The sequence below is a fragment of the Oncorhynchus masou genome, chromosome 30, assembly GCF_036934945.1.
Source record: "Oncorhynchus masou masou isolate Uvic2021 chromosome 30, UVic_Omas_1.1, whole genome shotgun sequence".
Classification (NCBI taxonomy): Eukaryota; Metazoa; Chordata; class Actinopteri; order Salmoniformes; family Salmonidae; genus Oncorhynchus; species Oncorhynchus masou.
Window position 1 is genome coordinate 11,407,692 of NC_088241.1, and position 13,625 is coordinate 11,421,316.

Genomic DNA, 13,625 nt, shown 5'->3' on the forward strand with positions numbered 1-13,625 from the left:
AGCGATATGCCATCTCATCTGGTTTGCACTTAATGGGACTATCATTTGTTTTTCAACAGGACAATAACCCACAACACACCTCCAGGCTGTGCAATGGCTATTTGACCAAGAAGGAGAGTGATGGAGTGCTGTTTCAGATGACCTGGCCTTCACAATCACGCAACCTCAACACAATGGAGATGGTTTGGGATGAGTTGCACCGCAGAGTAAAGGAAAAGCAGCCAACAAGTGCCCAGCATATGAGGAAACTCCTTCAAGGCTGTTGGAAAAGCATTCCTCATGAAGCTGGTTGAGTGCCAAGAGTGTGCAAAGCTGTCATCAAAGCAAAGGGTGGCTACTTTGAAGAATCTAAAATCTAAAATCTAGTTTGATTTGTTTAACACTTTTTGGGTTACTACATGATTCCATATGTGTTATTTCATAGTGTTGATGTCTTAACTATTATTCTACAATGTAGAAAATAGTAAAAATAAAGAAAAACCCTTGAATGAGAAGGTGTGTCCAAACTTTTGACTGGTCCTGTATATATATTACAGTATAATAGAAGCACATAATTAGTATTATTAACATAAACATTGAATGTTACTATTCTTCCAAATGGTCTTACATGTCTTTCCATTCCATTTACTCCATTCCAGCCATTATTATGAGCCGTCCTCCCCTCAGCAGCCTCCGCTGATGTTAGCTGTATACTGCATTGTGTCCTCAAAAAGGATAACTCTGTCCTATAACACTAACAACGTGTAAAGCAGGATAACGCCGTCTTTTAACAGAGCAGGGAGACCTTTCACAAGAAGCAGCCAAAAGAAAGCTGCTCCTTTAACAATCTTTCCACTAATCGTGTGTTTCTGCTCTAGTAGAATAAAGCAGTGTTCATACACCGGCGTGAGGAGGCGCTTTCCCCTGTCAGTGGTGCTGAAACTTTCCCTCTGGGCCTGCAATGTATAGCCGGTGTGGCCGTCCTAGCGAGGCATATAAGGGGTAGTTTGAAGATTATAACTTTGTGAACACAAGTGTAAGTGTATAGAAAGCGTATATTCGGGCAGAAAGATTATCCGGGGGCACACACAGAGATGGATTACCAGGGGGGAGGAGGGGAGAGTGTGGTTGAAGCACAGACGATATGGAAGACTTAATGCTTCCCGACAACTCTCCCTGTTCTACTGTTAGTGAGACAGCGCTGTCAAATTGACGCGTGGTAGCAGCAGAGGCCCAGCTTGTTGCCATAGTGGCAGCTTGTGCGGATGCTGTGTGCATTTCAATCAGGGCCTCCGGTGAGCACGTGCGTGTGTGTGTGTGTGTGTGTGTGTGTGTGTGTGTGTGTGTGTGTGTGTGTGTGTGTGTGTGTGTGTGTGTGTGTGTGTGTGTGTGTGTGTGTGTGTGTGTGTGTGTGTGTGTGTGTGTGTGTGTGTGTGTGTGTGTGTGTGTGTGTTTCTGAAAAACTGACAGGCTACAGTTACAGTGGACGGGTGAATAGAGTGTGATGTATAATTCCTTAGCGGGATAAAGTAAATGACAGAAATCACATGAACGACTGTGAAGCAGTGAGCGGGTACAGATAATTGTATATGGTGGCTTGCGAAAGTATTCACCCCCTTAGCATTTTTCCTATTTTGTTGATTTACAACCTGGAATAAAAATATACTTTTTGGGGGGGGTTCGTATCATTTGATTTACACAACATGCCTACCACTTTGAAGATGCAAAATATTTTGGGGGGTGAAACAAACAAGAAATAAGACCCAAAAAAATGAAAACTTGAGCATGCATAACTATTCACCCCCCCCCCAAAGTCTATACTTTGCAGAGACACCTTTTGCAGCAATTACAGCTGCAAGTCTCTTGGGGTGTGTTTCTATAAGCTTGGCACATCTAGCCACTGGGATTTTTGCCTATTCTTCAAGGCAAAACTGCTCCAGCTCCTTCAAGTTGGATGGGTTCCGCTGGTGTACAGCAATCTTTAAGTCATACCACAGATTCTCAATTGGATTGAGGTCTTGGCTTTGACAAGGCCATTCCAAGACATTTAAATGTTTCCCCTTAAACCACCAAAGTGTTGCTTTAGCAGTATGCTTAGGGTCATTGTTCTACTGGAAGGTGAACCTCCGTCCCTGTCTCAAATCTCTTGAAGACTGAAACAGGTTTCCCTCAAGAATTTCCCTGTATTTAGCACCATCCATCATTCCTTCAATTCTGACCAGTTTCCCAGGCACTGACACTGTGTGTTTTGGTGGGCGGCCCTCTCTTGGCAGGTTTGTTGTGATGCCATATTCTTTCCATTTTTTAAATAATGGATGTAATGGTGCTCCATGGGATGTTCAAAGTTTTGTATATTTTTTTATAACCCAAGCCTGATCTGTACTTCTCCACAACTTTGTCCCTGAAATGTTTGGAGAGCTCATTGGTCTTCATGATGCCGCTTACTTGGTGGTGCCCCGTGCTTAGTGGTGTTGCAGACTCTCGGGCCTTTCAGAACAGGTGTGTATATATATATATACTGAGATCATGTGACAGATCATGTGATGCTTAGATTGCACACAGGTGGACTTTATTTATCTAATTACGTGACTTCTGAAGGTAATTGGTTCCATCAGATCTTATTTGGGTGCTTTATAGCAAAAGGGGTGAATACATATGCAAGCACCACTTTTCCTTTTTTTTGTTTTTACATTCTTGAAACAAGTCGCAACCGGCCTAGCGTCATCTGGGTTAGGGGGGGCTTGGCAGGTAGGGATATCCTTGTCTCGTCGCGCACCAGCGACTCCTGTGGCGGGCCAGGCGCAGTGCGTGCTAACCAAGGTTGCCAGGTGCACGGTGTTTCCTCCGACACATTGGTGCGGCTGGCTTCCGGGTTGGATGCGCGCTGTGTTAAGAAGCAGTGCGGCTTGGGTGGGTTGTGTATCGGAGGAGGCATGACTTTCAACCTTCATCTCTCCCGAGCCTGTATGGGAGTTGTAGCTATGAGACAAGATAGTAGCTACTAAAACAATTGGATACCACGAAATTGGGGAGAAAAAGGGGTACAATTTTAAATAAAAAAAAAAAAATTACAGGTTGTAATGCAACAAAATAGGAAAATTTCCAAGAAGGGGTAAATACTTTTGCAAGACACTGTATGTACAGTTACAGTGTCCCATGAAAACTGCTGATCACATTTCCTACCCTTTTACACGTGCGTTCTTTAGAACAGTGAAGGCATTCAGGGCTACGCAAGTGCACAAGGTAGCCTATATACATGTGCAATACTATACACTGATAGCCTACCCTATGTTTTTCTATAGGCCTATACAGAGTCTTGCCTTGGAGTCGACATTGGAAGAGATGTGCTCAGTTAGAACAATGCATTTATTTAAATGGTTGCTAATAGTAACGTGGCAGGACTCACAGCGTACAATGAAAGGCAAGATCAAACACAATCATGTATCCTTTGCGTCACGCTGCTGGCTGTCACCATCATTGCTCGCTGTGTTCAATGGTTGCGTAGGCATTGACAGCACTGCACTCATATTCAACTACATGGCTTGGTTGGTTAGGGTTCTTTCTGTTCATAATCGGCTAAATCATACTTCAAGAAATGGACGTGTAAATATAAATTTCAATGGATGGGGGGTTTGGCGCTAAACCTGAGTTTCGCGCGCATTTCGTCAATCAGGATTCATCCTTATTTTGATTGTGTCTATAACAAGAATGGGTCACACACACACACACACACACACACACATGTTGATGTCGGCCATGAATAGGCCTATATGATCCAAATATCTATGTAACTAACATTAATGTGAGGTAATGATCAACAAGGGCCCCACATTGTTGCCAACTGTTGCAAGATTTTTGACTGCATGCTCTCTCTCATTCTCATTCTCTCTCTCGCTCGCTCTCTCTCTCTCTCTCTCTCTCTCTCACACACACACACACACTAGGTTTATTATGCAAACTTAGAAATATCAGCACCATGGCAACAAGTTCCACCAATAATTTATTCTCCAACATAAATTATTCACCAACATCCCGGCACTTTGATATGAAGACATAATCGGACACTGCTATTTGGAAATGTTGTTTTTCCTCCATCGCAAATTTGAAACAAGGTCCACAAATGATGATCAAATCCAGCTATGCGAGGATAAGTGTAGGCTATATATGTTTATATATGGACTGCAGTTGTACTAGTCTGCTGTCGGATTATTCTGCATGGAAATGATGTCATGCATAAAGGTTTCGAGGACAAAATAGACAAAGCAATGTCCCTAGACTGCTGTGATAAACAACACCGTGCAAAGGGGTAGCAGTCATTGAGGGGATGTGGCTCCGGGGCGCACGAGCTCACTCTAAAAAGTCTGGGACAAGAGGACCCGTGGGGTCACCGCAACACGTCCACTTGGAAGTATACAAGACAACTATGGCGCCCAGCCATGAAAAGGCAACAGTTACAGAGTTAGGGAATAGCTAGGCTACTACATCAAGACAGTAAGAATGTTTAACAGAGAAAGAAAATAACAATCTTACCAAATCTTAAAACGTGTGGCATCCCGCGAGAATATCCCACACATAGTAATAGCAGCAGTAGAAGCCTGACGGTGCACCTGAATCTCGCTTTACTTATGAGCGGGGAGGTAATCTTCATGGTGTCTGTGTGATGCCACAGTATTTATTCCCTGGATCGGTAGATTCCCCCGAAATGTTTCTTTTGACGTTAAGCAGGGTGACGGCCCACGCGCAAGATCACGGCATGGTCAGTCAGGGAGAAGGTATCATTCGTTTCCCCAGATCCATTAGCAAGCGCTGCGTGTCCAGCTCACTGCGCCAAGAAACAACCTTCCCACTCAGCTAACGGTGGGGCATCCATGTTAGTCTGGGCAAATCCGGGAGAAATCCATTCACGGGCGGTCTGAAAGAGAGATGGACATGAAAAGAGGGAGAAGAGGGTTTTGAGTTGCCCAGTCAAAATCCCGTCTCTAGAGACGAACGCTGGCGCGCTGGCAGAATTGCAGCAGGCTAGCGAGCCTAAACCTTCCAGGCAGTCTCAGCTGTCTGAAGCTAGCATTCTGCTGCACTGCCGCACAGCATCTGACGTCGAGCCAAGATTAGTGTGAGCGCGAGAGAGACTGGGTATATTTCGCAGGTGCTGCCGAACACACATCGCTTCCGATCCATATCTGACATTGAAATGGCCATCTTTCCCCGGGTGTCTCATGCTGGCACCCGGTACTCTCGCTATGTTATTCACGGTTTTGCTCGGTTCATTCAATGGCCGTGGCTGCTGCCAGTGGACTGGTGCCATGCCCGAGCGGTTTTAAAATCAATCTTTGGTGTTAAAAAGATTGCCTCTCTAGATCGGAATTGCTCAGCCTTGGAGTCGTGTGAGAGGTTTGTGAACCAAAACTGTCACAAGTCCAATTTTGATGAATAGCCTATTGCTGAGCTAATCATTTTTTTCACAGAGCTATGCTGTCACTGAGAAAGACTTGCTTTTCGATTTTCTAGTTCTGCTAGTTTTGGCATTATACACTCTTAGAAAAAAGGTTCAGAATAGAACCAAAAACTATTATAATATTTCTTGCTTTATATATGGCACCCCTAAAGATTATATTTAGAACCCTTTTATAGGGTTCTATTATCAGAACCCCAGGGGTTCTTCTTCACTGAACCATAATTGGTTCAATATAGGGTTCTATATGGAACTAATTTCGCTTCTATATAGAACCTTTGGGGGTGCCATATATGATGCAAGCATAGAACCCTTTTTGGTTCTATCCAGAACCTTTTTTCTAGGAGTGTACTGTTAGACAATTGTCAATAACATGGGCTGAAGATTATAGCATTGTAGAACTTTCATTTAAAAATGTATATTCGAAGTTGTGAAATAGATTTATTCTCAGCTCATGTAATTAAAACGTTATACAGCCAATATCAAAGTAGGCTTGTTGTTCAATTACTTGTGAAGTTCTACAATTAGAATGCCATGATTTTCTGTCATCAATTAACTTCAAATTTCAATAATCTGTGTTCTGTTTCATAGGCCTAAGTCTATGAATATGATTACAGATGACAATTATATTGTCTTGAGTCGTTAAGCCGTTAAGCAGAGTCTTTAAGATATAGATAACACCTAAAACCACTTTAACATTGTATTTGTCATACAATCTAAACCCCAGGACCATAAAGGGTACGACATCACGTTGGTAACGGACAGGACTAGCCTATTCTACACACAGTCCAAAAGTACAGGCAACAGTTATTAAAGACATGGATGTCATGTTTATCTCTAAAAGCATAGTACTGTTTCATTCATGTATATGTATTAATTATATAGATAGATTAATCATTAGCATATTATTTGTGTCATTAGGTCTATTCAGTAGATGCAATATATTTGTGTTCCTTTTCACTAAACCCACGCCAGGTGTAGTTGTATTCACCTTCACTGGCCATATCTGTAGGATTGTGCAGCGTGGATTTCAGCACTATGGACAGAGTCGCGGTAACCTTCGAACACTACTCGAATTAGACCTAACTTTACATATAGCCCAACCAGTGTTTGGTTGAGGATAAAATTAATGTTTCTTTGTCTTTCTTTGTCTTTTTTTGTTTCAAATTCAAAGTTGCATATAGCCTCTGTCGTCATTTAATTAACAGCTCCCGAGAGCATTCGACAAGTATTTCCGAACAGGAGAGCTGCTTGCGTCTGCGTTTCAAGCCGCCCGAGAAATATACAAGAAGCTGTGAAGCACCTTTATTGCAGTCCGTGTTTGAGACTGCTGCACGAGAACCCGGGTGGATTTTCGATGGTGTAGCCTCCAATGGCGTCATTAATATTTTCAAGTCATGCAAATTGACTCAATCAGCTTGACTGAAAGTAAGACAAACGCCTACTTAATAACTCCATTCTTTCTCCGTTAGACAAACCGACCCATTATCTGTTTTTCCAAAGACTGGTGTGATCGGATTCATTCTCTTATGTAAAGCCATATGATGTCTCGTTTAATTCCTTGTGTAACTTGCACATATAGCTATGTATTTAAATGTTGACTTAAACTCCGAGTGCCGTTCCATGTCCAAATATGGGTAAGAAAGTGTATTTTCACTCTCCCTCAATAATAAATAATACAAATGTGCCGAGATGACCCAGTGAAAAGACAACGGTCGACAGGGATTTGTGGTGATTCAAATGTAATTAACCTATAGTGCCTAGGTGTCATAAAATGTACATTAAATGGGGTGACGGATATGGATAAATGCTTCCGAGGTATTTTTGAGGATAAACGCAGTGACTTTTAACTGTTTACTTGTTTATAAAGAAACAATATACGCCTCGTTTCTATTTAAACTAACCCGTTCCAATATATATATTTTTCCATCTAGTTTTGGAATACCATTCAGCTGACCGAGTATGAGGAAATTACGCATGGGATCCATGAAGATAAATACAATTACACTGAAATGTTTTGTCTTTTTTTCTTCGGCCATTACTAAATGAAAACATTGTCAATGTCATATTTTAACTTTTGTAGGCTAAGTCAAATGCTTTAAAACGTTATACACATAAAGCCAGTGGCGCGCAATGAGCGAATCAGTTGGCACAGATGCCATTTGTAAACGCAAACTATTTCAGCAGAGATTCTTATACATATCCCAGTTTAACGACCAGCCTTTACTGGTTACTTTGTACGAGCTTTCCAAATAGCACTTTGGGCATCATCGATGCTGTTTTATGGCACTGTGCAATTAACCATCTACCATCTGATCATGAACTTGATTTAAGGCTGTGGTGCGCGCGGGTTATGTGCTCATCAGCTGTGGAATTTACATGCGCAGCCAGTCGGTTCCTTTCCACCCAGCCTGATTACACATTATCTATGGATCATTCATAAAGCGGATAACTTCAACGCCACTGTCAGCCACGATTTGTACAGTATACATTTAATGACCCCATTAATGTCTTTTCAACCAAACGACATTGTATGCATCAGCAACGAGAGGAGGGACTCGAGAGGGGACACGCATTTTAAATAGGAGTCGAAGGAAGACATACAAGTATCTACAGGGTTTTGTCCTATTAACTAACAAGTCGTAACCTTTTAAGACATTTGCATTGTTTCTACTGGCAGAGGTGCGCAGAGCACACATTGACACGACGCGCCGCATTCCCAAAATATAAATACAGCATTCAACTTCAAGTAGGCTATTGTAAATTAACCTGTGTAGATCGGGAGGCTTAGTGTGATGTATAATCGTCACGTGTTGTGTAATTTATTCGATAAAAGAGACGAGGTGGATAGCTTAATTCTCTCACTTCTGTCTCACCTGTAAAATCCTACATACTAGGCATTCGAACCTTACACGCCCAAGCAGAGGGGAGTACAATATGTTAAATTGCACAAATAACGGAAAGACAAACATAAAAATATAAAAAGGATGCGATGCTTACCTTCGAATAGAATGAGCTGAGAAAGTAGTTGATTTGTTCCGATAGAGACGAGTCAGATCGGTTCCTTCAGACTCGCGTCTTGCTGCGCTCCGCTCCGGCCGTGGGGAAGACACGCCTCCTGTTGGTCGAAAAAACACACTGCTTAAAGCAACAGGGGACCTGCACACCGACCGATGGATGGACCCGACCCAGCGCCCGGTGGATCTCCAAGTCGAGGTGAGATGAGACCTGTAGCATGGGGAACAGGGGAATCAATGAATGAATTATTTCATCCATACCACTGAATTCAAATTCTATGCAAAATGGTGTGTGAGGATTTATTTGAGCTTTAATTGATCAAATGGAAAAACAATACGAAGATGGTGCATATCAAAATGTTAAGTCTCTGGGAGTGCCATGTAGGACAAGTGTAATGGGAGTGCCATGTAGGACAAGTGTAATGGGAGTGCCATGTAGGACAAGTGTAATGGGAGTGCCATGAAGGACAAGTGTCATGGGAGTGCCATGTAGGACAAGTGTATTGGGAGTGCCATGTAGGACAAGTGTAATGGGAGTGCCATGTAGGACAAGTGTAATGGGAGTGCCATGTAGCACAGGTGTAATGGGAGTGCCATGTAGCACAGGTGTAATGGGAGTGCCATGTAGGACAAGTGTCATGGGAGTGCCATGTAGGACAAGTGTCATGGGAGTGCCATGTAGGACAGGAATAATGGGAGTGCCATGTAGGACAAGTGTAATGGGAGTGCCATGTAGGACAAGTGTAATGGCAGTGCCATGTAGGACAAGTGTAATGGAAGTGCGATGTAGGACAAGTGTAATGGGAGTGCCATGTAGGACAAGTGTAATGGGAGTGCCATGTAGGACAAGTATAATGGGTGTGACAGATGGGAGTGGCAGAAAACTATGTGGATGAAACGATAATTATCTTGTGCAATATTTCAAAAACTGTAATAATACGTGTTTAATATCTGGACATTTAGGTCAGTAAAAGTTCAAGAAGTTGGGATGGAATCTAGCTCATTGCCTGCATGCATCAACTATATGACGCGGTTTATGCTTGCTGTGTAAACAGTGCCTCAGTCTCATATTCTGGTAGATCCGAGAGAGAGAGTAAATGAGGGTTGCAACAACCCCCGGGCTATCAGACGGAAATGACTGCTATTTCTCCCTCTGTCAGTGAAGTACAAAGCGTACAATTTACCGCGGCGACGGAGCGCATCCCTGCACCAACGCTGACACTGCGCAGGGGCGCACAGGGCGAGAGCTGCGGCGGGATGGGAAAAACGTGATCTGAGGCCACTGAGTGCTGCCGAAATGAAAGGAATCTTTGATTCTCCACTCCCCAGCGCGCAGCATAAAAGTTGAATTGTGGGGACTAAAATAAATAGTCAATGACAGCCCTGTGATCTGGTAACAAACCCCACCACTCTCACCCATGAGGAGCTGCAGAGGCCCTAACCCTCCGGGTGTGTGTGTGTATGTGTGTGTGTAGTGGTGTAAAGTACTTAATTTAAGTACTAATTAAGTAGTTTTTTTGTGGTGTCTGTACTTTATTTATATTTTTGACGATTTTTCCTTTTACCTCACTATGTTCCTAAAGAAACGAGAAAAATAAATCCCTTACTCCCAAAAGTATTCATTTAATTATTATTATAATATATGTTTTTTTACCTTTATGTAAATAGGCACGCCAGTTAAAAACAAATTCTTATTTACAATAATGGCCTACTTGTGTCATTTTCTATTAAGATATCTTGACTTTTACTCAAGTATGACAATTGGATACTTTTGCCACCACTGTGTGTGTGTGTCATGTGTGTACCATGTACTGCTGTTTGTGTGTATGTGTGTGTGTGTGTGTGTGTGTGTGTGTGTGTGTGTGTGTGTGTGTTTGTACAGTGACCAGTGGCTCTTTGCCTCACTCCTCTCTCCTTAATTACGGCCTGTCTTCCATGTCGAGAGAAAATTCATTATTCATCTAATCTGCCTGAGGAAATAACAAACAACATAACACACAATCAGCAAAATACACACAACACTACACACAACTACCTATCCACAAAAACCGATTAGCACACATGAAGTGCAACTCCCATGTCACCAAAAACACATACAGATGGCGCCGATACAGATGGCAGCTTTGCTTCTAATCCTTAGGAAACTGTGCAGTATTTTGTTTTTTACGTAATATTTTTTTACGTTGTTAGCCCAGAAAACCTTGACGTGTTATTACATACAGCTGGGAAGAAGTATTGGATATCAGAGAGACGTCAATTTACCAGCATAACCAGCATTACGACCAGAAATACAACTTTCCCAAAGCGGATCCTTTGTCTGCACCTCCTAGGGCATTCAAACTGATTCCAGAGGCCGACCCAAAACAACGCCGCCGGAGGAGAGGATGCCAAGGCAGGCTTCTAGTGAGGCTTCGGATGTACGCACACCACCCACCGTTTCCGAGTATATTACTCGCTAATGTCCAGTCCCAAAGCCAAAGAAGTCAGGGCAAGAGTTGCTTTCAAAAGAGATATCCGGGATTGTAACATACTCTGTCTCACGGAAACATGGCTAGCTTGGGACATGCTGTTGGAGTCAGTACAGCAAACAGGATTTTCAGTGCATCGCGCTGACAGGAATAAACCTCTCCGGTAAGAAGAAGGGTGGGTGTGAATGTTTCATGATTAACGTCTCATGGTGTAATCACAACAACATACAGGAACTTAAGTCCTTTTGTTCACCTGACCTAGAATTCCTCACAATCAAATGCCGACCGTATTATCTCACAAGAAAACTTTCCTTGGTTATCATCACAGCTGTGTATATTCCCCCGCAAACAGATACCAAGACAGCCATCAAGGAACTTCACAGGACTTTATGCAAACGAGCGGGCAAAACATGCTCGACCATTGCTACTCTAACTTCCGCGATGCATACAAGGCCCTCCCCCGTCCTCCTTCTGGAAAATCTGACCAATCCATCTTGTTGCTCCCCTACTATAGGCAGAAACTAAAACAAGAAACAAGAAGCACCCATGCTTAGGTCTATCCAACGCTGGTCTGATCAATCGGATTCCACGCTCCCAGATTGATTCGATCACGTGGACTGAGATATGTTCCGGGTAGCCTCAGAGAACAGCATTGACGTATACGCTGACTCGGTGAGCAAGTTTATAAGGAAGTCTATTGGAGATGTTGTACCCAGTGTGACTATTAAAACCTTCCCTAACCAGAAACTGTGGATTGATGGCAGCATTTGCGCAAAACTGAAAGCATGTACCACCGCATTTAATCATGGCAAGGCAACTGAGAATATGGCTGAATACAAACAGTGTAGTTATTCCCTACGTAAGGCAATGAAACAAGCAAAGTGTCAGTATAGAGACAAAGTGGAGTCGCAATTCAACTGCTCAAATGTGGCAGGGTCTACAGACAATCACGGAATACAAAAAGAAAACCAGCCCCGTCGCGGACATCGACGTCTTGCTTTCAGACAAATTAAACAACTTCTTTGTGCGCTTTGAGGACAATACAGAACCACCGACACGGCCCGCTACCAAAGACTGTGGGCTCTCCTTTTCGGTGGCCGACGTGAGAAAAACATTTAAACGTGTTAACCCTCGCAATGCTGCCCACCTAGGCAGCATCCCTAGCCGCGTCCTCAGAGCATGCACAGACCAGCTGGCTGGTGTGTTGACGGAAATATTCAATCAATCCCTATCCAAGCCTGCTGTCCCCACATGCTTCAAGTAGGCCACTATTGTTCCTGTTCCCAAGAAAGCCAAGGTAACTGAACTAAATGACTAACGCCCTGTAGCACTCACTTCTGTCATCATGAAGTGTGCAACTGGGTCAGAACCCTGTTCAGGGTCCTAAACTTCCTTACGGGCCGCCCCCCAGGTGGTGAAGGTAGGAAACAACATCTCTACTCCGCTGATCCACAACACTAGGGCCACACAAGGGTGTGTTCTCAGCCCCTTCCTGTACTCCCTGTTCACCCACGACTGCGTGGCCATGCACACCTCCAACTCAATCATCAAGTTTGTGACGAGACATTCTACAGGGAGGAGGTGAGGGCCCTCAGGGTGTAGTGTTAGGAAAATAACCTCTCACTCAATGTCAGCAAAACAAAAGAGATGATCGTGGACTTCAGGAAACTGGAAAGGGAGCATCCCCCCTATCCACATCGATGGGACAGCAGTGGAGAAGGTGAAAAGTTTTAAGTTCCTTGTTGTACACATCACCAACAAACTGAAATGGTCCACGCACACAGACAGTGTGGTGAAGAAGGCGCAACAGCGCCTCTTTAACCTCAGGAGTCTGAAAAAATGTGGCTTGTCACGAAAACCCTCACTAACTTTTACATGTGCACAATCGAGAGCATCCTATTGGGCTGTATCAATGCCTGGTACGGCAACAGCACTGCCCACAACCGCAGGGCTCTCCAGAGGGTGGTGCGATCTGCACAATGCATCACCGGGGGCAAACTACATACCCTCCAGGACACCTACAACACCCGATGTCACAGTAAGGCAAAAACGATCATCAAGGACAATAACCACCCAAGCCACTGCCTGTTCACCACGCTTCCATCCAGAAAGCGAGGTCAGTACAGGTGCATCAAAGCTGGGACAAAGGGATTGAAAAACAGCTTCTATCTCAAGGCCATCAGATTGTTACACAGTCATTACTAGCACAGAGAGGCCTACCTACAGACTTGATATCATTGGTCACTTTAATAAATGGAACACTAGTCACTTTAATAATGTCACTTTAGTAATGCCACTTTATGAATGTTTACCTATCTCAAATTAATTATCTCATATGTATACACAGTAAACTGTATCCTACACTATCTATTCTATACTATCTATTGCATCTTAGCTGCTCTGTCACTGCTCATCCATATATTTTATATTTTTACACCACCGTTCAACAGTTTTAGAACACATACTCATTCAAGGGTTTTTCTTTATTTGTACTATTTTCTACATTGTAGAATAATAGTGAAGACATCAAAACTATGAAATAACACATATGGAATCATGTAGCAACCAAAAAAGTGTTAAACAAATCAAAATACATTTTATATTTGAGATTCTTCAAATAGCCACCTTTGTCTTGAGGACAGCTTTGCACAATCTTGGCATTCTCTCAACCAACTTCGTGATGTAGTCACCTGCATTTCAATTAACAGT

At 43.1% G+C, this 13,625-nt stretch overlaps 1 protein-coding gene across 2 annotated transcripts in view; it reads right to left on the reverse strand.

Moving 5' to 3' along the window:
• The window catches only part of LOC135522058 (glutamate receptor ionotropic, kainate 2-like), a 276,893-nt gene extending 268,385 nt beyond the window's left edge, over positions 1-8,508 (reverse strand). For both annotated transcript variants that reach the window (XM_064947973.1, XM_064947974.1), the window contains exons 1-2: positions 8,432-8,508; positions 4,510-4,891 (exon numbers count right to left, since the gene is read on the reverse strand). In XM_064947973.1, the coding sequence (XP_064804045.1) occupies positions 4,510-4,627 (118 nt within the window). In that variant the 5' untranslated portion in view covers positions 4,628-4,891; positions 8,432-8,508. The remainder of the gene's footprint in view (positions 1-4,509; positions 4,892-8,431) is intronic.
• Between the last annotated feature and the right edge of the window lie 5,117 nt (positions 8,509-13,625).